Source organism: Pseudochaenichthys georgianus, chromosome 10 (assembly GCF_902827115.2).
Source record: "Pseudochaenichthys georgianus chromosome 10, fPseGeo1.2, whole genome shotgun sequence".
In the NCBI taxonomy this organism is placed as follows: domain Eukaryota; kingdom Metazoa; phylum Chordata; class Actinopteri; order Perciformes; family Channichthyidae; genus Pseudochaenichthys; species Pseudochaenichthys georgianus.
In genome coordinates this window covers 17,790,257-17,817,739 of record NC_047512.1, presented here as the reverse complement: position 1 = coordinate 17,817,739, position 27,483 = coordinate 17,790,257, and the positions used below count along the sequence as shown (strand labels likewise).

Genomic DNA, 27,483 nt, shown 5'->3' with positions numbered 1-27,483 from the left:
TGTGACAGATCTGAAAAACGTGTCCTTAAAACGAGACTCCTCGCAATTGTATGCACATTATGTATTCAGCCGTTTGCTGTTTAATCTGATATATCATTCAAAAGAGAGAAAAAAGCTTAGAAAATGGTGAAAAAAGCTTAGAAAACGGCGAACGCTCAATACAGGCGATTACGTCACTTTTGCGCGTCCCCGCGAACAGGGCTTCAATCCACGGCAAGGCTTCAACCTATGGCATAACACCGGCTCTTCCCCAGAGTTTGCCGCTTGTGCGGGACACACCAACCTGAGTAGGGCGCCGCGAATGCCCGACTGCCTCTGACTCCCAACATCGGGTAGGTGTGTCAGTGCCTTTAGTTATGTTGAAAAGAAAGAGCAGTTCTGCTTCTCCCACTGGTGCAAAGTTGCTGGGTCAACTTTGTAATACTAGGTCTCACTCACAGCCTCTTGTTATTAGCCAGCTAATACAACCACATACACAAAGAAAAGCTGCAATTTCAACATGTCCAAGCATCCTGTATCATAGCCATGCTATAATAACGGTTATAATAAACCAAACCGTTTGTAAATCAGTCAAGATTTCAGCGAGTTAAGAGTATTTGTGTGCAGATCACTCACCTTACAACAGCTACCATAGCGCGTACCAGAGTAGCTGTTAACTGTAGCAAGACGGCGGCCGGTGAGCTACGCTCACGCTGGAAAATCTCCCATGAGTCATCTAGTGTTTATATATATCTATGAAGAGAGGAGTCGAGGAGGGGTATTGAGATGAGGCTAGAGTGTTTAAAGCCAAGTCGACAGCAGATCACGAGTTTATCAAGGTATTGCGGAGAGGAGATAAGCACACGAAGGTCTGTTGGCAGGGAAGATAAACATTCAAAAAATGCACCTGCTGCAACTGGAAACCAGACCCTGAACTGAACTGAAGAAAGCCAAGTCTGCTACTGTACATACCAAGCACTAAAGTGACTGAACATTGTATGACACATTTTTGTGAAAAATGCAATAATTGATGCAATATCATACATAGTTTATACCTGTAATTACTGTGGTTCCATTTCTTCTGATTACCTAATTTGGGCGTGCACATTTGCCATGCGCAAACGTACCTCTTTTTGAGTAAAGTTAGAACGACATTGGCAGATTCGGATTTCACGGATCAATAACTGATGAACAAAACGTTATTCAGACACAAATTACGTCTCCTAAGTACCGTGGTAAGGTTGTCAACGAACTACAATCACATGTTGGACACATTAAATTGGTCTCTTTCCGCAGCCGGAGAAGAAACGAGTGCTCAGGGACCGTCTGCAAAGTGCAACACCGAAAAAAGAGAATACAATAATATTCAATCACTTCACTATTATAAATTATATTACTACCAAACTCACTACACACATCAATAGTCTCCTGATGCTCATACTACAGCAGAGAGTTTGGAAGAATGTGCTTTTGAATAATTTTGGGGAATATTTATAGTGTAAAATCTTCAATAAATATGGTATAATCTTCAATATCTTCACTATTATACAGTATATTTCTACCAAACTCACTACACATATCAATAGTCTTCTGGTGGTCATACTAAAGCAGAGAGTTTGGAAAAATATGGTTTTAAATAATTTTGGCGAAGATTTATAATGTATTACAATTAGGGCTGTCAGTCGATTAAAATATTTAATCGCGATTAATCGCATGATTGTCCATAGTTAATCGCGATTAATCGCACATTTTTTATCTGTTCTAAATGCACCTTAGAGGAATATTGTTCAAGTTTTTAATACTCTTATCAACATATGAGTGGCCAAATATGCTTTATGCTAATGTTTATTATCATTTGAACAATGACAAATATTCTCATGAATATTAAACACAACAACCTGGAACCTCTCTCATTCAATACAAATGGTGTGTGTGTGTGTGTGTGTGTGTGTGTGTGTGTGTGTGTGTGTGTGTGTGTGTGTGTGTGTGTGTGTGTGTGTGTGTGTGTGTGTGTGTGTGTGTGTGTGTGTGTGTGTGTGTGTGTGTGTGTGTGTGTGTGTGTGTGTGTGTGTGTGTGTGTGTGTGTGTGTGTGTGTGTGTGTGTGTGTGTGTGTGTGCAGCAGCGCTGTCTGCTTATTTGCAATGTAGGCTAGGCCTAATCAGATTAATTTCAAATCCAGATTCAGTTGTTTGCATAAATAGGCTATATTTTTCGTTTCGTTTATTTAATAAGTTAATTTCAGGACAACTTTGGGAATTTTGTTTTGTTTGTTATGAGTTTTAAATAGATTGAGAGAGCGAGGTCTGCTTAGTTGCAATACTGTAGTTTATACAATGTAGGCCTATACATTGTTTATGTAATGTATGTGCCAGTGTGTCCATGGTTTTGAATCTGTGTGTGTTGAGCGCAGCGCCGTCTGCTTTTTACATAGTAACAAAAGTGGGACAAAGCATACCGTTAGTTTCTGTGGACCTGTCTGCCCGTTTTGTGAGTGCACTGCACGCGTGCGCACTTGTGTAGCATTGTTTGGGATTACCTAATTAAAATAGTGTCCGCCCAGTAAAAAAATCCCCACTACACCACTGCATATATGTGATCATTACTGTTATATCATTGCTTACTATTTCGTGGTTATCAGACACTTAAACAACAGAGAAGGTTTTAAGAAATAGGACTATACTGACAAATGACATATTATCCTGTCATTGTCTGTTCTGTAGGAAGGAGGACTATAACAGAGTGGGAATACATTCAAAAACGTAAATTTATTCCAATACGAAGATTGTGACAGATCTGAAAAACGTGTCCTTAAAACGAGACTCCTCGCAATTGTATGCACATTATGTATTCAGCCGTTTGCTGTTTAATCTGATATATCATTCAAAAGAGAGAAAAAAGCTTAGAAAATGGTGAAAAAAGCTTAGTGTGTGTGTGTGTGTGTGTGTGTGTGTGTGTGTGTGTGTGTGTGTGTGTGTGTGTGTGTGTGTGTGTGTGTGTGTGTGTGTGTGTGTGTGTGTGTGTGTGTGTGTGTGTGTGTGTGTGTGTGTGTGTGTGTGTGTGTGTGTGTGTGTGTGTGTGTGTGTGAGTGATCGTTGGAGCTATGTGCAACTCAAGGCATATGCTCGAACGGGAGCTGCCTGGACGCTGCAATCATGTTGCTGCAATCATGAGTGTGCTGACTTCTCGTACAATGTCCCGCTGTCTGCTGCCTGCATCAAGTCAAGTGCTCGGCGCAGTTGTGTGGATAGGGCGCTCCTCTGTTTTCATTTAAACAGCTCCTTATATCAGTTAGCGCAGCTAGCTAGCACCAGATGCTAACAACAACAATAGCCGCGTTCACACTGCGGTACGGTAATGCACGTAAGGTCTCTCTCTCGCTCGCTCGGGCCACACACACACACACCCTCCCGGTCCTCCCGATGGCCAGTCGGTGCCTGCCGGTGAGCGTGGAAGTGTGGTCTGCCACAAGCGGGCGGCAGGAGCGGGGCTGTCAGCAGCATCAGCTTGTAGATCAGGGGTCTTCAACTAAAATTCAACGAGGTCCAGTTAGAGAAAATGTCCCCATGCAAAGGTCCGGAACATCAAAATGTCTAAGTTGCTTCATGAATTAGTGTGATATATATTGAAGTGACCTGTAGCTTTATCAACGTCTGCATGTAATCAACAACTGACTGCCAATCAAATAAAGAAAGTACAATTAAAAACAACAATATTTATTGTCAATTAACATTACTTAAATACTGTGGATATGTGTAATGTTTAAATATTGAAGTTAAATGCATCAATGTGGTGCACTTTGAGAGCAACATTAAGAGATCTATGGATACATCTCTCAACACCCACATGAAACAGAACTGTAGCATATTTTCCTTTTTGGATATTTTACAAATCACTCCCCTTTTAAACTCTATTCTTGTTATTTTTAACAACTTTTTTGTTGCTGTCATATAGTATTTTATACCTGTTTTTCATTTAGTCTCATTAATAACTATAATGATCATATCAAGGTGTGCCTTAACCTCACTGAGCTGAGGTTATTTGAGCCTCTCAGGAGATAGCTCTCTTCTTCCACCTGGTTGTAGAAAAGCTCTTTAAATTCGTTAGCATAGCTAGCTAACCAGATGCTAATAACAACAGATCGCCACTGTGCTTACAACTAAAGACACAGCCACGCAAACACTGCGGCATGTGTACGGCTCCTTATGGGTATTGCAATATTTTAAGGGCTGGAGCGGCGTTCCGGTGCTCAGCACTCCTTTCAGACGAGTGAAGACACGTTACGCTCGTGTTGTGTTCATGAACCTGTCCTTGGCCAGGAAAAACAGGTACTCGCTTGTTTAATTATTTTTGCGGTCTAGATTTCTTCTTCTTTTTTGAAGTGAGAAGTTGTCCGTCTGTCGGACTGACTCCCTCCCCCCCACCCCCAAAACGAAAACTCTTCGGTTCTCCACGAATTACACAAGTCACCCAAATCAGCGTTAAAAAAGCAGGAGGTCCGTATAGGTCGGCGTCTGGGTCCGGATCCGGACCGCGGTCCGCCTGTTGCCGACCCCTGTTGTAGATGGTATTTTAAACTCGATGCGCTCTGAAACTACGGGGCGGCCGAGGACACAAAATACACATGCGTTAATCGCGTTAAAATAATTAGTGGCGTTGATTTTTTTTTCCGTTAACGCGTTATTAACGCGTTAACTTGACAGCCCTAATTACAATATAATGATAATAATAATGTTACACATTGTATATACAGTATGTTATATATAAATGAAGTCTGACCAACAGGAGACTATTGATGTGTGTAGTGAGTTTGGTAGCACTCCACTGTATAATAGTGAAAATATTGAAGATTACACCATATTTATTGAAGATTTTACACTATAAATATTCCCCACAATTATTCAAAAGCACAATCTTCCAAACTCTCTGCTGTAGTCTGACCCGGAGACTATTGATGTGTGTAGTGAGTTTGGTAGAAATATACTGTATATAGTATTGTATATGTGCAACTCGATTTTGACAGGATAACAACTGGTGACTTCTAGAATTGTGTGAGTAACATTCTGTTTTTAGACTTCTCTGTTTCAGTGTGTGAACTCTGTATAAATGCTCTGTAGTTGATCTGATTGAATTTGTGATTTGAAATCTCAAAACTGCTACAGTATCTGTCAGGCAGAAACTTGGGACAACTAATTTGACTGAAACCTTAAAACTGAACTAACTGACTGCTAGGGTTAACTTTGATTTAAACATTTGTAGAATACTAAGAGCTTTATTGAGTAGGTGTAACTGTATTAAGGGTTAAACTCATAACGTTATAACTTAGGGTTTAATGTAATTGTAAAACCATTGTGCCACTGAAAAGACAATAACAACTCAGGAGGGAGCCAGTCTAGATTTCCTTTTGAGGGCCACCAGCTGCAGAGAGTTAACTAATTAAAGGGGCGTGGCCCCACAGCTGTGAGAACTCAGCAATCAGGTGTCCATTTTACGTAGCACTTTCCTGGAGCGTCAGACGAAGACTGACAAAGACATTAGAGTCCTGCGGGAGTAAGACTGACAAAGACATTAGAGTCCTGCGGGAGTCACGAGGGAGGCAAAGAGGAGGCAAATCCTACTTTGATTGAGCCAAGTATCGCTGGTGTTTTATTTTATTTAGTTTTTTAGCCCCTCATGCTATAATCATGTGTATTTTCTCCATTCCTGTTCATGTGTCTTCTCGCAATTATCACTGGCCCCGTGTATCTCCTAATCGATATAACCGGCCTGCTCTCGTCTATCCCACATGCTCCACTGAGATCCAACATCTAGTTTCAGGCGGCCTGTGGAACTGCCAGTCAGCTGTTCCTAAGGCTGACTTCATCTCTGGCTACGCTTCCCTGCAGTCTCTGGATTTCCTTGCTCTCACTGAGACCTGGATTACTCCATTCAACACATCCACCCCAGCAGCTCTCTCCACAGCATATTCCTTCTCCCATACACCCAGACCCACTGGCAGAGGAGGTGGCACTGGTCTCCTGCTCTCTCCCAAATGGAGCTTTTCCCTCTTCAAGCTACCTAACTTCACTCCTTCCACCTTTGAATTCCATGCCGTCAAAGTAACCCATCCTATACAACTAACCATTGTTGTTCTCTACCGTCCACCAGGCGCCTTGGGGGACTTCTTGGAGGAATTAGATAATCTCCTCTCACAAATCCCTGAAACTGGCCCTCCCGCTGTACTTCTCGGAGACTTCAACCTCCAGACAGGGAAGATATCTGAACTAACATCTCTGTTAACCGCCTTTGCTTTCTCACTGTCTCCGTCCCCACCAACTCTTAAAGCTGGCAATGTCCTTGATCTCATATTCTCAAGGAACTGCTCTACTTCTAACCTCTCTGTAAACCCGCTTCAAACCTCGGATCACTTCTTCATTTCATTCTCTCTACCCCTTTCCAAACATAACAAACTAATCTCTTCTCATTCTGCACCTGCCCGCCGCAACCTTCGTTCCCTCTCCCCCTCTACCCTTGCCTCATCGGTTCTCTCAGCCCTCCCTTCCTCTGACTCGTTCCAACTCCTACCTCTAAACTCTGCTGCAGAAACTCTCCTCTCTACTCTCTCATCCTCTCTGGACTCTCTCTGTCCTCTCACATCTCGGCAGGCTCGTCAGTCCCCTCCTGCTCCCTGGCTAAATGACGCACTGCGTGCTAATTAGGGATCGACCGATATGGCTTTTTCAAGGCCGATACCGATACCGATTATTAGTAATCAAGGAGACCGATAACCGATATTTGGAACCGATATACATTTGCAGTAAAAAAAAATCTTGGTGTCAAAATGTAGAATAAGACAAACTCCAACACAACTTCTTTGAAATGCATTTAAGCATAGCCTATATTATGTTTAATTAACTTTTAAACATCTTACAACTGGTTTCCTCTCTGTGCCCTTTTCTTTAGTGCAGTCATCTGCAATGAGTTAGAGAGAGAGACAAGAAGTGGGGCTGCAGGGTGACATGCTTAACTAACAATAATGCTTAATTTATTATATCTGTCTATCTAGCATAAAATCCCAATAAACTGCTAGCAACTGCAAAACACTAGTGCTAGCTAATGTTTTGCAAACTATTAAAAGTGAGGCTATTACAGTAGAACTAACGTTAGACTAGTAGCCTCACTTCTAATATTTTGCTAAACATTTGCTAGATACATGTTGGCTAGCTAATGAGCTTCACATATCAACCTGAAAAACTGCGAGGCTCCACTCGCAGCCCCTCCCCCCCCCCCCCCCCCACCACAGTTACTCCGCTGCGAGACGCTGCACGCACCCCCAACTTTGACTGACTTCCCGCATCCCTGTGTAACTGGGAAACTGATAGAATTGGATCATAAGATCGTGGTGTTTTTGCAACTTCAGCATAGGGGATAGAGATGTTTATTGAACTTCGGTTTAACACATGTATGGCTCTGCCGCTCAGCGCTGCTGCTTGCTTCAGTCTGTGTCTGCGTTCTTTCGCACCTGCCTGTAATCTGAGAAGGTCCCGCCTCTCTGGCTGGCTCCCGCCCGGAAAATCTTCAGTAATAGCCTATCAGATAGCGCTGTGGGCGGGACATTGCTCGTGTACACAGAGTGGTGACTGCAGCCAGAGAAACGGCCGCATCAGAGCCAAAGTTTTATCGGCAATTTGATAAAAAAAAGGCCGATACCGATAATCGGTCAAATGCGGAATATCGACCCCTAGTGCTAATAGAACCATCCTTCGGGCTGCTGAGCGGAAACGGTGGAAATCCAAACACCATGACGACCTCCTAACCTATCAGGCTCTCCTCTCCTCTTTCTCTGCTCCGATCTCTCAGGCAAAAAGCACTTTCTTTCAAGATAAGATCCAATCTTCCTATTTCAATCCCAAAAAACTATTTTCCATCTTCTCCACCCTCTTGGATCCCCCCAAAGCCCCTTCCCCCTTCTCCCTTCTGTCAAGCGACTTTGTTAACCACTTTGAAAAAAAGGTTGATGATATTCGCTCTTCTTTTTCTGACTCACCTTTACTCACCAGACCCTCCTTCCACCCGCACACTAACCTCCTTTTCCCCTCTCTCGCCAAGTGAGGTTCTTACCCTCATTACCTCTGCCCGCCCTACCACCTGTCCTCTGGACCCTATCCCTTCAAACCTCCTTCAGACTATCGCTCCTGATATTCTACCGTTTCTCACCCATTTCATCAACACTTCTCTAACTTCTGGTCACTTTCCAAACAGTCTCAAGGAGGCAAGAGTGAACCCTCTCCTAAAGAAACCCACTCTCAACCCGTCTGATGTTATAAACTACAGGCCTGTCTCTCTACTCCCGTTCCTGTCTAAAACACTTGAACGCGCTGTCTTTAAACAACTCTCCTGCTATCTCCATCAGAACAACCTTCTGGATCCGCACCAGTCTGGTTTCAAGGCAGATCACTCAACAGAAACTGCTCTCATTGCTGTCACTGAGGAACTGCACACTGCCAAAGCAGCCTCCCTCTCCTCTGTCATCATCCTTTTGGACCTGTCTGCTGCATTCGGCACGGTGAACCATCAGATCCTCCTTCGCACTCTCCAAGAACTTGGAGTTTCAGGCTCTGCACTTTTCCTCCTCACCTCATACCTCAAAGACCGTACCTACAGGGTAACTTGGAGAGGGTCCGAGTCCGACCCTTGTCAATTAACTACAGGGGTCCCTCAGGGCTCTGTTCTTGGTCCCCTCCTCTTCTCCCTGTACACAAACTCGCTCGGATCAGTCATTAGCCCGCATGGTTTTTCATACCACTGCACCGCTGACGACACCCAATTAATTCTGTCCTTTCCCCAGCTCAGAGACCCAGGTCGTCGCACGCATCTCTGCTTGTCTAGCGGACATCTCTCAGTGGATGTCTGCTCACCACCTCAAGCTCAACCTTGACAAGACTGAACTGCTTTTCCTTCCGGGAAAAGATTATCCCACTCTTGACCTGAAAATCAACATCGGCACCTCTGTTGTTTCCCCGACTCAGACTGAAAGGAATCTGGGTGTGATCCTAGATAACAAACTGTCCTTCACTGCAAACATCACTGCTACAACCCGCTGCTGCAGATACACGCTTTACAACATCAGGAGGATACGTCCCCACCTGAACCAGAAAGCGACGCAGGTTCTGGCCCAGGCTCTCGTCAACTCACGCCTAGACTACTGCAATTCCCTCCTGGCTGGTCTACCTGCATGTGCCATCCGACCTCTGCAGCTCATCCAGAATGCAGCGGCTCGTCTGGTCTTCAACCTTCTTACATTTTCCCACACCACGCCGCTCCTCCGCTCCCTTCACTGGCTTCCAGTAACTGCTAGAATCCACTTCAAGACAATGGTACTAGCGTACCATGCTGCAAATGGATCTGGCCCTTCCTACATCCAGGACATGGTTCAACTGTACACCCCAGCACGTGCACTCCGCTCTGCATCAGCAAAACAGCTCGCTGCACCCGCACTGCGAGGGAGACCCAAGTTCCCATCAGCAAAAACACGTGGGTTTGCTATCCTGGCTCCAAAATGGTGGAATGAGCTCCCCATTGAAATCAGGACAGCAGATAGCTTGCACATCTTCCGGGGGAGACTGAAAACTCATCTCTTTCGACTCCACTTCGATCGATAGAATTACTAACAAAGAATTGCTAACAAAGCACTTATATACTTATAAAGGGCTGGCTTATCTAAAACCAGTTGAGTAGCACTTGTTTCTAGCTCTATGAAACCTGATGTACTTATATGATTATGTTTTCTTCAAGTTTGTATCTTGTTGGTCGAACGCACTTATTGTAAGTCGCTTTGGATAAAAGCGTCAGCTAAATGTAATGTATAATAGTAACGTTATTGAAGATGATGCCATATTTATTGAAGATTTTACACTATAAATATTCACCAACATTATTCCTAACCATATTCTTCTGCTGTAGTATGACCAACATGAGACTATTGATGTGTGTAGTGAGTTTGGTAGAAATATACTGTATAATAGTGAAGATATTGAAGATGATGCCATATTTATTGAAGATTTTACACTATAAATATTCCCCAAAATTATTCAAAAGCTGATTCTTCCAAACTCTCTGCTGTAGTCTGACCAGCAGTAGACTATTGGTGTGTGTAGTGAGTTTGGTAGCACTCTACTGTATAATAGTGAAGATATTGAAGATTATACCATATTTATTGAAGATTTTACATTATAAATATTCACCAAAATTATTCAAAACCATATTCTTCCAAACTCTTTGCTGTAGTCTGACCAACAGGAGACTATTGATGTGTGTAGTGAGTTTGGTAGTAATATACTGTATAATAGTGAAGTGATTGAATATGATTGTATTCTCTTTTTTTGGAGTTGCACTTTGCAGACGGTCCCTGAGCACTCATTTATTCTCCGGCTGCAGATAGAGACCAATGTAATGTGTCCAGTTTGGAGGACAGCACGTATTGGCTTTTTTTGATCAAAATGTGATTTGTAGTTCGTTGTCAACCTTACCACGGTACTTAGGAGACGTACTTTGTGTCTGAACAACGTTTTGTTCATGAGTTATTGATCCGTGAAATCTGAATCTGCCAATATCGTTCCAACTTTACTCAACTCCTCTTTTGGATTTGGAAAGGTTGGCATGTATGCGTTTAGTTCCAGTAAGATGGGTTTTTTTTCATTCTCACCTCTTAACTTTGAGTTGACTTCCTTTGACAGACTTAACCGCGAGCACGAAACGCCCACTGCTTGTGACAGGCTGCGTGCATTCGCACAGAACACACACAGAGGCGCGAGGCAAACACCGTCCTGTCGCAAAAATGGCGAGGTTAAGCGAGCATGGGATTCGCCTGAGTTCCGTACGTAATTATATATTATTTATGTAGTATCATTATGTGCAATATTTACTTGAACACAACCTTACTTTGCTTTGGAGAATAATTGAAAGTGGAACCAACTCACTGACTTTTTTTGTATTTCTTTTCAAGATGAGTCCTTCCTTCCTGAACAGCAACTCTACCAGTCACACCGGGCCCTTCAGCGCGGTGGCAGAGTTAATAGGTATGTCTCTTAGGATTTCACTGAAGTGTCATGCACCTGCTGCTCTGGTGCCTTTGTATTTGTTACTGCTGAAACTTTTCATGGTTTCATATCAAACACGGTGACGCCGTCGCAAGCACAGTGCACTGAGTGAGATATGCGTTTGTGCTAAAACGGACCGAATGGACTTCCTCTTTCACAACCTCAACGACTTTAGTGCTGTTACTGCTGTCAGTGTCGGTTGGCGGTATAGGGGAGTGGCATGGTAATAATAATATTATTAGGTATCGCGTGAGCTATTTATAATGTGTGTTATTATAATCTTCCTTAAAATCTTCTTACAAATGAAATAACTTGCACAGTGGTCATTTGCATAATTATGTTTGTTTAGATGTCTGTGTCAAAAGGACAAATAGTGTGCACAGGAATTATAGATGACTTGTATCTCCAAAGTTCTGTTTATGAGCTGTCAACACTGACATGCCTCCTGCAGACGTGCTGACAGTCTGTTGGCTGCTGGGTTTCAACAGGAAGAGCAGTAAGACTGATTTACTCTGCAAAATGACATCATTACTTTCTCTACTCGAAAGATACAACAAGGGAAGAGTCAGTGGCAGTATACGTGGACATTATAATATATTTAAAACGATGACGTTTGTAAAGGGGAAGCTCTGGTTCTCAGAATATAGATTAGAAAATCCACAAAAAGTTGTATCATGAAAGGTTTTAGGGAGGTGTCATAGATATGAGATTAGCAATAAGATAAACATGTTAGGTGAGCAATACAAAAAGTCACAACAGCAAAGTTTAAAAACAGCTGCATGAAGGATTACATTTAAACTGTTATCATTTACAGTATATTGCATGAACATAGCAATAGATTCACGATACAGTATTTTCAAAACTGTTTGTATTGCTGTAGGTTTGAACTAGATGTTTATATTTAATCATGAACTTTTTGAAAAATAACAAACACTGTGTGTAATCAGCATACTCTCCCTGTAATATACTATAACAATTGTCCTAGTGTAATTCTAACTCTCATGGGCAGGTTTAAGGTTGCATTATCATATTTAAAAATACATTTGCCTTACTACATTTCACTATTCCTGCAGGAATTAAGACATATTTTTGGTGGTATTGTAAAAAGGTTTTAGGAAATTAGGATATTATTTTTGTTAATGTGTTAATCCAAAGCAATGCTTGACGGGTAGCTAAGGATTTCGGAGCTAACCCAGTGGTTTATTACTACCACCATTACAATTAAATATCTAACTTTCTCTTGTGACTTTTAGCAAGCTACCTCCTCATTGTTACTGTGTCCACAAAAAGTTTTCCTATGCAATGAGGGGTTATTCACTGTCAGCTGATCGTGTTATTAGGATGTCATCACAGTCTCTTCTCTCTTGTTAATCTCCTTTCTTACTCTCATGATCCAGACAATGCATCTGATCCCGGGGTGTCCGCTAAACAGATCTGGATAGATGTAGTTAAAAGAGAGGATCACCTGTGCTTTACCTTCACTGATAACGGTAGCGGCATGACTCCCAACAAACTGCACAAGATGCTCAGGTAAGACATGAAGCTGACATGTAAATACGGTTTAATAACCTGAAGCATCTTAAACATTGTATTGCATGTATTCACACACACACTGATAGAGTTCCTCTTTTCTGTATTTAAACCACAGAGAGTGACTCACCATTGTTTTTAGACCACATTTTGTAACAGGCATACATTTTCCCATGGACTTACATGTCACAGTATACTACACGTAGATACACAGAGCACACGTATTTGTATCTATTCATTTAAGATGGGAAAATGCTCATTAATTAACATGAAATGTGCCATGAATTAGCCATAAAGACACATTTTCATCTGGAGTCCCTTGCAGGTTGATGATGTCATTACAAGAAAACATTAAACAGTAGATACAATTATTCTGTAAGCACACACAGAAACACATGAACACAATGAAAAGCACTTTAGTAAAAAAAAAACATAAACACACAACTGACACGTACATACATAAGAGCAGATAAAAGTATCATCATTAATCCTTAAAGTATGTAAATAACCTAAATGCTAAACAATTGTTGTTTCAACTTAGCAAACTTGAAGAGTTACTGCATTTCTGCTTGGTTTTAGACAGCTGGTTAGAAAAAAACAGAAATATTAAGACACCTTTGCTCTGGGGAAAAAAGTACAAATGGCCTTTGCACATTTCTCTCATGTATGGATTAATAATGATAGAATAAACAATCATAAAAATAATCATTAGTGTTATCTCTTTTATAGACAAACATGCATCCTCATATCCTCTCTCTCCCTTTCATCCTTTTTTCCAGCTTTGGTTTTACAGAGAAGGGTTCAGGGAGAGCCGGTCATCAGGCCATCGGTGTGTATGGGAACGGTTTCAAGTCCGGCTCCATGCGTCTCGGCCGCGACGCTCTCATTTTCACCAAGAACGGTGGCTGCCAGACTCTGGGAATGCTGTCTCAGACCTACCTGGAAAACATCAAGGCCCAGGCTGTCATTGTCCCCATCGTCCCCTTCAACCAACAAACCAATATCCTTTATGAAACAGTTGGTCAATCACAGTGGTTGGTAGAGATTTTTTCTCATGTTTGTCACTTTCAAAACCTTTTTTATCTCTTGACCTTAACTCGGTGCTACAGTCTCTGGTGGTGACGGAGGACTCGGAGGCCAGCCTGGCAGCCATCCTCAAACACTCCATCGTCAGCAGCCAGGAGGAGATACAGGAACACTTCGACTCAATTCTCTCCAAAAAAGGCACCAAGATATTAATCTGGAACATCCGCAGGTTAGAATCATTCAACTGCTCATGCTGAATTTAGGTGGAAAGTAAAACAAGGCAAGTTTACAGTATTTATATAGCACTTTTTTGTACAAGCCAATCAAAGTGCTTTGCAAAAATGAAAAACATTAAGGGTATTTAGATATAGTGCAGCTGACCTGCAGTTTTCTGCCTATCCATGTTTAGTTTTGACTTCTGGATGGTTCATAATGTAGCAGAAGATCAGAAATGTATTTTTGCCCTAAAGCATTCACTGCTTTATAAACCAGCAGCAGTATTTTGAAGTAAATTCTCTGACAGACACACTACAAATCTTAAAGAAACACACAAATGCATGCAAATCAATACAAAGATAAAAAAATGTATGAAATTGAAAGTTACAATAACAATAGTAGTAGAACAGTGTAAACTATAAACTAAATAATTACATACAATTACAATAATATAGAAAAACATTTAGTGACATGAATACAATAAAATAGGCAGATACAATTATGTAAAAGTAAATGTCTAAGGTAACTCTCCTGGCTGTAGCCTCATATGTACCAGACAGACATGAGAGTAGAATCAAGGATGTCATTCCTCTCAAATATCCAAGAAGAACACACCCACAAATGTTGAAACTATTCTTTTAGTAGTTTGAGTTCTCACCAAACACCTGTTGTTGAGTTTGTTGCTCGATGCCGTGAGGCTAGCTCTTATGTAGAGATTGATGAGTATGCAAACAGACTCAGACAAGAGAATCATGCAAATTAGCATGAACTCGTACATGAAATTTGTTTAAGCATTCTTTTAGAAAAAAACATACAAAACAGCACGTTCAGAAACAAAGAGGCATATCATCATCATCTCCTGAACAGCAGAGAACATTTGAATTTAATTATTTGAATGTATATTTCCTCGTTTGCTTTCTTAGCAAATGTTGTGTAGTTATAGAGAAACAGTTCATGTTCACTTCCTCAGATGTTCTTCTGTTTAACTTCCTCTTTTTGCACTCTGCACTTATCAAGAGTGGCCATAATGAGTCAAATGGGGCTTATTGAACTCCAGTATTTAAAAAAAAAAAAAAAGAGTTATAATATATTCATACCAAGCGGCAGCAAAGCTGTCAAAAAAGACGGTTTAAATAAAGAAAAAGGTTACACTCCATTACTCAAAAAGTTAATTAACATCTATTTTTTGAAGAGTGAGAAGCACCCCCGCATTAATACATCATGCACAACAGTCTGCCAGAAGAGCTCTTTGCTGGCAGGTGTCGTTCATCCAGAACACCCAGTTATACAACAATTTATTTAATTATAGTTATGCGATGTACTTTAAAGGTCCCATTTCCACTGATCATAATTCCATTGCTGTGGTCTACTAGAATAGATTTATACTGTGCAATTTTCCAAACTCACATTGGTTTCGCATACAGCATCTCTGTAAAGTATGTGTATTCACTCTCTCCAGCTCTTGCCCCCCCCCCCCCCCCTGTGAGCCCAGTGTGCTCCGATTGGTCGGGACCAGTCGGGACGTTGTGAATCGCGCTAAGCTCCGTGGAGGTGTGATTTCCTTGTTTAGCGATACACAGCCAAACACAGCCAAATTCACCCTGAGCACACACAAAGTCACAGACGAAGTAAAAACAATAAGTGTGGCTTGATATTGAGTAAGAAAAAGGTTGATACACGCTGTGAGAATGGGTCTGCAGAGAGAATTTCGCCACGATTCCAACTGTCTGTTATCAGCCTGCAGCCAGGGAGGAGAGATCAGCAGAGCTGCCTGCACTGAGTGTGTGAGGAAGTCCGTGGATTGTTCAATTTGGACCAATCAGCGGGGGCTTAACGTAACGGCTCCGCGGACGTAACGTAACGGCTCCACGGATTGGTCCATTTCGTTCCGGGGACGACATGACATCATGATGTACCCGGAAGAATCAAATGGACAGTGACGTATCTCCAACGACGCGTTTGGGGAGGTATTTTCTGTTTTAGAGTTTTACTCCCTACATGGTGTACTTTGAGGGTTTTGACTCTGCAGACCGTTTACATGCATACAATCCTTCATAACACACCAGGGGACGGGCAATAACCGGAAAAGCATGACATGTCACCTTTAAAACTTTCAGGCCAAAGTGCTGAACAGAGAAATCAAAAATCTCATAGCAAAGCTCACACAAAAAACTAAATAAAGGTAAGAACACAAAATAAACAAGAATAAAGGTGGGTTTTAAAGCGGGATTTAGAAACAGACCGTGTAGGAGCCTGTCTAATGAGGAGGGGCCGCAGCAGCTTTGATATGTTCTGGGTACATTCAGGAGCAGGTGATCAGCTGACCTGAGAAACTTCTCGAATAGAGTAAGTGTGCAGAAAATTCCTTCTGCAACCATAATCATTATCATTAGCTACTTAGTACTGCACTTATCATGACTGAGAAGAGTGCTGGTTGAACTCCATCGTGAGGAGATGCACTCTGACAAACCTCTCAACACATTTAAACGCTTTTGTGTTTTACGGCTTCAAAATACGGCTTCAAAATCTGACTGCTAGCAGTGATGTGAAATGTTTCATTGCTTGTTCTAATACCAGCTTCCTTTGTGTTATCTTGAAGAGGCAAAGATGGCAAGACACAGATCGACTTTGAGAGCGATGTGACCGACTTCTGTTTGCCCGAGATTGATATCACGGAGCTGAAGAAGGGTGTGAGGAACAGCAGCTCCCTGAAAGCAGAACACAACATTCCTGACATGCACTACAGCCTCAGGGTGGGTCCATCTCTACGAACACAGAGGAGCTTGTTGAAGTGTTAGATGTTTAAACCGTTATTCCTAGAAACATCATAAGGTCTGGTTCTTCTGATAAAGACGGCAACCTCTTCCTGTTTTGTACCGCTATGTCCCTGCAGTCCGGTACAACTGATTTAAAGGCTGGTATCAGAGTTCCCGTTAGCCGATAATTACCGGACTACGACCGGTAAAATATGCTAAAGACCGGCAAATCTAAATCTCCCCAGTCAAAGTGTCCGTTCAAAAATAATTTCCGCTTAGCGCAATACCACATCAGTTGCGCAACTTGCGCCACTTATGTGACAGACAAGAAGAGTATGTGACAGACAAGAATAGTCAATTCTAATGTCTAACACTTAATGTGGAGAAAGAGATGTCCTGTATGGGTTGATTGTGCGTTGATCTGTTGGTAATGTCTCGGGGTTCCGGTGGGCATGTAAACAAATGCATAATGCTGCGCTATACTTTGCGGCCTCACCCAGTTGCATAGCGACACTTATTGTTTAGGTGTCTTTTGATAAGCAGGTAGTCATATCATTAGCTAGAACTAGCTGCATCTGATCGATATGGACATAAACGCGAGTGAAGTCTAATCTGACGGGAGAGAGAGATCAGCTGCTGCTGACGAGTCGACACGCAGCTCTGCATGATCACATGCAGCGGTGAGCGGACAAAACACACACCAGGTTAGAATATCACACATAGCTATTTTAATGACCTCTCAAACTACCTAAACTAGTCATAGATATGTTTAGTTTTACTGTCGGGTCACTCATTACTGATCCGCGAGCTGCATGATACTGGCGGGCTGTCAGGAGAGGGAGTGCGCTCCGTTTATTATTCCCGTGTTATTAAATTACTGTACACTTTTGAATAATGTAGTTAATCTACTATCATTAGTTTGTTTAATATCGAATCATATCAATTTGTTTTAAAGCACAATAAATAACAAAGAAGACCTTTGACCAGCACTTTTCTCATTTTGTCCAGAAGATTTAAACTTTAACGGACATGTTGACCGGCGAAAAAATATTCTAACGGGAACTCTGGCTGGTATTTATGGTTGTATTCATTACAGTTATATTGTGGCATAGTTTAAAAGTGCAGCAATTAAATACAGTATAATTATATTAAATACTCAGTGTAAAAAGTATTCAAGGATATGCAAGTGTAACATGAACAACAGTTTACACATTGGCCTTTCTCATCATAAAAATTGGGATTACAAGATAATTCACTAGAGATTTTTCTCAACTCATAAAGGAAGACTTAAAGGTGGGGTATGTAATTCACTTCAGAAACACTTTTTGTTATATTCCATGGAATGCTCTTAACATCCCGATAGCAATGAATATATAAATGCTTTGACAATAAATACATAAAAAAATGTCTTCTGTGGAAGCCATAGTACTGTAAAAAGCACGACCAATTATCTTAGCCGGCCCAGTAAAATAATTGGATGGCCTACCTGCCTGTCAGCCTTCCATCTGTGCACAAATTTATCTCGTGACCTCATTAGTCATGTGCGCGTTCGTGTGTGTTGAGGAGGGGCTCTGTAAGGAAGTCTGAAGGAAGGGGCAGATTTTTTCCTGCTGTGTATTTTTCAAATTCAAATTCTAGCTGCACTCGAGCTGGTTTCTCCAAAATTACATACCCCACCTTTAATTGTTCGATTTGTATTCACCAAATTTAAAAAATACATAGTTTTTCATTCATAGCATTGATAATAGGGCTTGTCAGAACATTTGCAGCTGTTCTGCATGATTTTAGAGTCAGTGGTTAGGGTGATGGTTTGAGTAAAACTCAGGGTAGAGATGTAGTGGTTGTGGTTAGGGTCTAGTTAAGCCCCTACAGCACACAGTGGGTGTGTGTGTGTGTGTTGGGTGGGTGGGTGGGTGGGTGGGTGGGTGTGTGTGTGATGGGAACGATTCATCGAATATTTGAAATTATTCAGGTATTCGAATAATTATTCATGTATTCGAATATGAGTTATGAATCTTTTTATAATCTTTTTTTTTATTATTAATTTTTTTTTTTTGGGAGTGATTACTAAGTTGATTACATATTATCAAATTGAATAATTCAATGTGTATATATATATATATATATATACTACTGTGCCATAGCTAAATGTGTTAGGTGACGTCTAAAGGTGTGTTTTGCTCCGCTCACCGGTCCCTCACAGCGGGCAGAGACTTGCAGATGCTGATCTCTCTCTCTCGTGTCCGGTTATACTTCACTCGCGTTTATGTCCAAATCCATCAGATCTAGCTAGTTCTAGCCAATGACATGGCTGCTGCCCCTCCCTACACGCAGATCACGCAGACTCAAACCTCATCTTAGGCCCAAATGTGGCGCAAATTAGCTCCGCAGCCGTTGCGAGGTTCCGGTGTAGGTACCAGATGTGTTCGGGGTACCAGATATGTTCGGGTGTATTTCCGTCGTACCCGTCATCCGTCATATCCGTCTACTCACCTCCCTCTGCTCCCAGCGCTCTGCTGCCACACACCGGCCGTCTGCGGAACTGCAGCCGGAGGAACTCGGTACAGCTTGTTATGTGTGTGTACTTGTGCACATAAATAATGTTTCTAATTATTTACAATTAAAAAATATATATATTCTGCGTTACTTTAGCCAACACTTTTATAAGGCCACGAGATTAGATAATTACGAAATGTGTAGATAGAATACATATCTTTCAGGTTGTTATTTTGTCATTGTTTAATGTTTTATTTACCTTTTTAGTGTTTTTATATAGTATCTGAACTTTGGAGAGGAGTTGGGAGACACACGACACATCAAATCACATCTACAGATCAAGACGAAGCGAATGGAAGTACTCCTAGCGTGAACATGTGAAAACGTGTGCAAAGTCTCCGAAAATCCTAAAAATAAGCTCATATTTGAATTCCCCATTAAAAAAACATATTATTCAGTAAAAACAAGGCCCCACTGATCATCTGCTCTCTGATCTCTCTGCGAATTGAAAGTACTTATTGCCGGAGATCGCATGCTGTGGTTTTATTAAATGTGCCAAGTGCTAGGACTGTCTTATGGAAGAAAGCTTTTAGATGTGCAGCTCCACTAACATGGAACAGTCTGCAAAAAGAATGGAAAATTACCAAGCTAGTACCACTACATGTTTTTAAAGCTTGGTTGGATGCTACACAATCAGATGCTGTTGGTACCTGTACATGTGGATAGATATGTTGTTCTGTTGTTTATGTTTGTATGTCTTCATGTGGAACCTACTGCTGCAGGTCTCCCTTGAAAAAGACATCATTGATATCAATGGGATTTTACCTTGATAAATAAAGGTATTGAATTGAATGTCCAATGAAAACATATCCAAGTGTAACAAACATCCAGTATTAACCTTACTGTTTTTTACTAACAGTAACCAATTAATAATTTTCATAAAGTGCATATTTATTCCAAACTCACAATATATATATATATGTAATAAAACAATGCACAATGGTACACAGTATCCAAACTCTTTAGGCACTGGTCAGAGACATTCATGTAAAGCAGATACTGAATCCAATACTGGTAAAAACGTTGCAGAGATCAAATGTTTCCTTGTCTGAACGGAGAAACCTAATTTTTAAAACAACATTTTCAGTGTGTGATTTGAAAGATAAGTTCTGATCAATAATAAAACCTAGATATGTGTATGTAGTGACCCTTTCAATGTAAATGTCAGTCCCTTGAACAGTACACATGTTGGGCAGAAAAGAAGTTAACTTTTTGCCATTTGAGAATATCATGAGTTTGGAGTTGTCTGCATTTAATACTAACTTGAGTTGAGATAAATGGGATGGAATAACATCAAAGGCAAAACATAAACAACAGAACAACATATCTATCCACATGTACAGGTGCCAACAGCATCTGATTGTGTAGCATCCAACCAAGCTTTAAAAACATGTAGTGGTACTAGCTTGGTAATTTTCCATTCTTTTTGCAGACTGTTCCATGTTAGTCGAGCTGCACATCTAAAAGCTTTCTTCCATCATACAGTCCTAGCACTTGGCACATTTAATAAAACCACAGCATGCGATCTCAGGCAATAAGTACTTTCAATTCGCAGAGAGATCAGAGAGCAGATGATCAGTGGGGCCTTGTTTTTACTGAATGATGTTTTTTTATGGGGAATTCAAATATGAGCTTATTATTAGGATTTTCGGAGACTTTGCACACGTTTTCACAAACATGTTCACGCTAGGAGTACTTCCATTCGCTTTGTCTTGATCTGTAGATGTGATTTGATGTGTCGTGTGTCTCCCAACTCCTCTCCAAAGTTCAGATACTATATAAAAATACTAAAAGGTAAATAAAACATTAAACAATGACAAAATAACAACCTGAAAGATATGTATTCTATCTACACATTTCGTAATTATCTAATCTCGTGGCCTTATAAAAGTGTTGGCTAAAGTAACGCAGAATATATATATTTTTTAATTGTAAATAATTAGAAACATTATTTATGTGCACAAGTACACACACATAACAAGCTGTACCGTGTTCCTCCGGCTGCAGTTCCGCAGACGGCCGGTGTGTGGCAGCAGAGAGCGCTGGGAGCAGAGGGAGGTGAGTAGACGGATATGACGGGTGCGACGGAAATACACCCGAACATATCTGGTAGCCCGTGTCACTAGAGGCTTCTCAATACTCAAATTTCCCCTCCTCGACTCCTCGGTCCTCCGGTAGTGACCCGGAAATGAATTTCGGCGTGCCATTTTGAAGGACGTCTCATTTCTCTAAATGCACACCGAGGACCGAGCATCAAGGAGGCTCTCTGGAGGAGCTATAACCGAGGATACACTGATGGTTCCTCCACGGCTCCTCCGCGGATGCATTTCCGGGAACGGTGGAGGCGTGACGTACGGCCGGACTTAGAGCCAATGACAGCTCTGCATGCATCCCCTGGATATTATTTTAGAAACTGCTTTCATCGCAACGCGATGTTTACAGTGAGAACAGCTGTGAGGTCCTGCAGAAAGCAGAGCAGTGTGTACAATATATATCACTCAGTATAACAGGCATACTCTCTTTATTTGCTTTAGTTTAGTAGATATATACAAACAAAGAGGCGATATTTTTCTAAGACCATTTAGTGCTTCACATAATAAAATACACAACGGCTGTAGCCTGATTATATGCTTTAGGAGCTGTATGTGTGTGTGGTACAGTGTGTAGGTGTGTGTGTGGTACAGTGTGTAAGTGTGTGTGTGTGGTAGGCTACAGTGTGTAGGTGCGTGTTGTACAGTGCGCAGATGCGGCGGACAGACAGGTCTCAGTTGGTTTGGTGTCCTCTGCTTACTTTTAATACTTGCAAATACAACTTTTGGCCCGTAATTTCAATTCCCCATTTCAACGACCAGAGAGAGAGGGGGGGGGGGTATATCCAGTCTCTGATTGTGTTACGTTATTATGAGAGTGCTCTCATACTTTAAATTGCATATATTTATATAAATATATTTGTGTGTGTCCGCATCTGTAGCCTGTTATTGTCTCATTATACTGCACTCTCAATGAATTCAAAGTAAATAATGGGGTAACAATGTTCAGCTGATCTAACAGAGATTATAATATATGACAAAACACTCGACAGCTGATGCAGCTGTTGCCACGTAATAATGAACGGACGTCGCTTTAATATGACCGCTCAGAGGAGAGGAGTTCTCATTTCTTTAAACGTCTGCTGCTTCCCCTCCTCTTTCCTCGGTTCCCCTCCTCGGTCCTCCGCTCGCATCTCCTGTGGGCGGGACTAAGTCTCGAGGAGGGGAGTCGAGGAGGGGAAATTTGAGTATTGAGAAGCCTCTACAGTCACTACCCGATCCGTCACCCTGCCCGATCGGTTCTGCGCATGTGCGAGAGGATCCGCCATGTTGGACAACTCCGGACGGCAACACCAGATGGACACTTGACACAGTGGCTTTTAGCAAAGCTGAAATATAAAACGAGAGAGAGATGAGTTATTGTTATTACAACGTGACTTCACTATTATTTAACAACTCTTTTTATTGGGTTCTTTTATTTGGGGTTAAGTACATTGTCAGAATAAGTGAGGAATGAATTTAACTTCTGTTAGACAGCCATATGCCATACATTTTTGCATACATTCACAGTAAATATGTATTCAGTATGATAGCTGTCTAACAGAAGTTAAATCTATTTCTCACTTATTCTGACAATGTACTTAACCCCAAATAAAAGAACCCAATAAAAAGAGTTGTTAAATAATAGTGAAGTCACGTTGTATTAACAATAACTCATCTCTCTCGGTTTTTCTTTTTGAGCTTTGCTAAAAGCCACTGTGTCAAGTGTCCATCTTGGGTTGCCGTCCGGACTTCCGGACCATCTCGCACATGCGCAGAACCGATCGGGCAGGGTGACGGATCGGGTAGTGACAGTCACTACCCGATCCGTCCCCCTGCCCGATCGGTACTGCGCATGTGCGAGATGGTCCGCCATATTGGACAACTCCGGACGGCAACACAAGATGGACACTTGACACAGTGGCTTTTAGCAAAGCTCAAAAAGAAAACTCGAGAAAGATGAGTTATTGTTATTACAACGTGACTTCACTATTATTTAACAACTCTTTTTATTGGGTTCTTTTATTTGGGGTTAAGTACATTGTCAGAATAAGTGAGAAATGGATTTAACTTCTGTTAGACAGCTATCATACTGAATACATATTTACTGTGAATGTATGCAAAAATGTATGGCATATAGCTGTCTAACAGAAGTTAAATTCATTTCTCACTTATTCTGACAATGTACTTAACCCTAAATCAAAGAACCCCATTGGTCGTACTTTTTACAGTACTACGCCTTCCACAGATGAAATATTTTGTATGGATTTGTTGGCCAAGCACTTAAGATATTCATTGCTATCGGGATGTTAAGAGCATTCCATGGAATATAACAAAAAGTGTATCTCGAGCCGGTTTCTAAAACTCACATACCCTACCTTTAAGTGCTTTGACAAAAAATGTCATCTGTGGAAGCCGTAGTACTGTAAAAATTACGACCAATCATTTTAGCCGGCCCGGCTAAAGTAACTGGATGGTCTACCTGCCTGTCAGCCTTCCATCTGTGCACAAATGTATCTCGTGCCCTCATTGGTCATGTGCGCGTTCCTCTGTAAGGAAGTGGCAGATTTTCTCCGGTTGTGTATTTTCAAATTCTAGCGATCTCGAGCCGGTTTCTCAAACTTACATACCCTACCTTTAAGTGATGGTGTCAGAAAAAATAAATAAATTGTATGTTTTACATTTGAAATGTCAGAGCCAGACATAGGGGAGGGGTTGATATTCATTTAAGAAGAGTGCACAATCTTTGAGTTTTTATTCTGAGATGTTATTGGCTTTCTGTTGAACTTATTCAAGACTGACTAACTTCTTGTCACTCTCTCCCCCTGTTCCTCTGTGTGTCAGGCCTACCTCAGTATCTTGTATCTGAAGCCGAGGACACAGATCATACTGAGGGGGAAGAAGATTCTGGCTAAGCTGGTGTCGAAGAGGCTGAAATTTATCGAGCATGACGTGTACAAACCCCAATTCAGTGTATCCTTTCCATTCAAAAAGGTATAAACGGTATAAAGCCATGTTATCTATTTCTGTGGCTCTATTCATATGCAAACAGGAAGTTGCAAGTTAGGTGCTTTTGATGAAAAACACCTCCCATGTTGCTGGGAGGTGTTTGAGAGGGGAACATTTAAATTCAAACAGTTTTTCTACATCATTTCAATGTTCAAATGCACAACCTTTGAAATGGAAAGACATGTCTGACAGTTTTCACCAAAAAAAAGTTGAAAACTGATTTCACCCACTCAAATAAACATAAGGCAGTATAGGCCATGCTAATACACAACTACAGTATATTATATTTAAAATCCATCTTAAAAGATAAACACTTTTTTTGGTACAAAGTCAAGTTTTCTTTAGGACTGAGTACTGAAAGCTGGTAATAATTGTCTGAATAAGTATATTATGTATATAAATGATTTGCTTCTGCTCCTGACTCAAATCTTTAGCTTGAAATGTATTTATTGACCTTATTCTGGAACTTGCCAACGCTCAGTGTTGTTAACCTTGACTGGTCTGTGTCAGAAAGACAAGGTGAAGGTGACGTTTGGGCTGAACCCGAAAGACAAAGAGCACTGTGGCATCATGATGTACCACAGGAACCGACTCATTAAAGCCTACGAGAAAGTGGGCTGCCAGTTGAAGGTAGAGGAGAAGGATTAATCTATAAGTTACACGCATGGCAGGTGCAGTTATCTGCTCCAAATGTAGTTATATGAATATCTGCCTCTGCTTAAATCTCACTTCCCACATCCCTCCAGGCTTCAGGTCAAAGGGCAGGAGTCGGGGTCATCGGTGTCATTGAGTGCAACTTCCTCAAACCTGCTCACAACAAGCAAGACTTTGAATACACCAAAGAATACAGGTACAAAATAAAGCCGCATAAAAAGCTTTGTGCTTATACAGCAAGCATTATAGAATTAAATAGCTGCTTAGGTTGATTCTTGCCATATGGCAGATTAGAGCAGAACATTTGATTACAGACTGCATTTACAAAGTTATGAGGAAAAAGCCACAACGACTCATGCTGCTCTGTCTGGTGCTGCTTCCATTTCCTTCCAGTGTTGAGGCTGGAAATTATCACAGTATATTCAAAGGCACGTTTTATTTAAGAGAAACATTTGCATATTACACTCTCAGTTGTGCTGTTGTGTAATTGTTATTGAGAGAAATATTTAAAAAAATATCAATGCCTTTTTTATTTTCTCCTCTCAAGACTCACCCTAGGTGCTTTGGGCCTAAAACTGAACGACTACTGGAAAGAGGTGACAGAGAAGAAAGCCAGAGAGCGAGAGTTTCAGGCTGTGGAAAGAAATGAAAACGAAGACCAGTCTGACTCTGACGAGTGAGTGTTGTTTTTATCTGACAGAAAATCTTTGTCCTTATGTCTTCCAAAATACATTAAAAGGCACTTAAAACGTATTATTTCAAACGTTTAAAACATACAGTATTACATTTTCTGCTGTGCTTCTTATGGGCGGATTTGGTTCATTTGATTCATCCGGCTATAAATCTGTAATCAAAACTGTTACTGCCACTGGGAGTTAAATAACGAGTTCAAGTTTGACAAGCTCTAAATAGTGACGATACAGAAGATAACCCTCTCATGTAGGAACTTGTTCAACTGAAAGTGAAAATAGGTTGTATTTTCCAAAGCTTGAAACTAGAGAGACAATGCTTCCTTAGCTGCTCCAAGCTGCAAAAATGCTGAGGCAGGGAACCTCAGGATTATTTATAGTTATTTTTATTTTTTATCAAATGTTTTTATTCACACACATTTAGTAAATTACAATGTACAATCACAACACAAATTACAAAAAATACAGCGTCGAAAGGAGCCAGTTGAGGTGGTTCGGGCACCTAGTTAGGATGCCACCTGGGCGCCTCCCTAGGGAGGTGTTCCAGGCACGTCCAGCTGGGAAGAGACCAAGGGGTAGACCTAGGACCAGGTGGAGGGATTATATCTCTTCGCTGGCATGGGAGCGCCTTGGGACCCCCCAGTCAGAGCTGGTTGATGTCGCCAGGGAAAAGAAAGTTTGGGGCTCTCTGCTGGAACTGCTACCCCCGCGACCCGACCACGGATAAGCGGGAGAAGATGGATGGATGGATGGACAGAAAAGCAAACAATAACAACAATCTGACAAAACTAAGAAAAAAAAATTATTAAAATAAAAATAAATAAACCCTCCCACCCCAATCCCAGGACCTCTCAGGACCAATGACTGCAAACAAATATATCTTTTAAGATAGCTAGATCCGCTCCTTCAATTTTTCAGCTGTCGACACCCATAAACCGATATTGGACTCCTTAACTCCAATTACGCGTGCAGTGGACAGTTCCATGTAGACTACGTCAAGAAACATTAGTAACCAGCAGGTCACTGAGAGCTTGTCGGGTTGTTTCCACCTCATAGCAACCAATTTCTTAGCAGCCGTAAGGCCAGCATAGAGAGGTCTTTTCTGGTACCCAGTAGCCGGCAGCTGAGATAAGTCATTTAAAAGAAAAACAGATACAGGTACAGTCAAAGAAAATATGTCGGACAACTTAGAGGAGACCCCGTTCCAAAAGCGAACAACAGGTGGGCATTCCCAGAACATATGGAGAAATGTACCAGGAGCCCCCATGGAGCACAGAGTACACCGAGCATCTGCCAGAAGACCCATCATATGCAGCCGTCTGGGTGTCAGGTAAGTTCTATGCGCATAGTTCAGGTGTATTTGTTGGTGGTCGGGATTGCGAGACGCCTGCCGAATGTTAGCCCAGACTGAATCACAGTTAAAATCAGGTCTCAATTCTGGGACATCCTTCCTCCACAGTCTATCTAAGGGAAGGTCACCATAAGAGGACTCAAGTAGGGGAGTATAAAACATAGAGACAAAGCCCCTGGATGTTCTATCAGTGATGAGTATGTGGAATGGATGCCGTGCTAGTTGTTGATCCCAAGGGACCCCATAAGCCTTAAAGCACTCGCTGGAGCAGTGACTATACATCTCGTTGTATTCTGTACAATGACAATAAAAGCTTTTGAATTTGAATAAAAGGTCGCCTAGCATCGGACAATCTCAGGCGATTGCTGCACATCATTGACGCTAGCAAAGATGATAAAACACCAGCGGCTGTATTATCTCTGGATGCTATGAAGGCTTTTGATAGGCTAGAATTGTCATACCTATGGGCTGTTCTAGAGACTATGGGATTAGGTAAGGGGTTCATCCATATGATCAAAGTACTTTATTCTGCCCCTTCAGGCAAAACTATCTCGTCGCTTTTTTCTGTAGCA

At 41.4% G+C, this 27,483-nt stretch overlaps 1 protein-coding gene across 1 annotated transcript in view; it reads left to right on the top strand.

Moving 5' to 3' along the window:
• The first annotated feature begins 223 nt into the window (after positions 1–223).
• LOC117453808 (MORC family CW-type zinc finger protein 3) overlaps positions 224–27,483 on the top strand; it is a 40,790-nt gene continuing 13,530 nt past the window's right edge. The window contains exons 1-11 of the mRNA XM_071204625.1: positions 224–332; positions 10,693–10,832; positions 10,962–11,034; positions 12,453–12,585; positions 13,365–13,586; positions 13,694–13,840; positions 16,427–16,580; positions 24,053–24,181; positions 24,728–24,847; positions 24,964–25,067; positions 25,419–25,547. Of these exons, the coding sequence (XP_071060726.1) occupies positions 10,794–10,832; positions 10,962–11,034; positions 12,453–12,585; positions 13,365–13,586; positions 13,694–13,840; positions 16,427–16,580; positions 24,053–24,181; positions 24,728–24,847; positions 24,964–25,067; positions 25,419–25,547 (1,250 nt within the window). The 5' untranslated portion in view covers positions 224–332; positions 10,693–10,793. The remainder of the gene's footprint in view (positions 333–10,692; positions 10,833–10,961; positions 11,035–12,452; positions 12,586–13,364; positions 13,587–13,693; positions 13,841–16,426; positions 16,581–24,052; positions 24,182–24,727; positions 24,848–24,963; positions 25,068–25,418; positions 25,548–27,483) is intronic.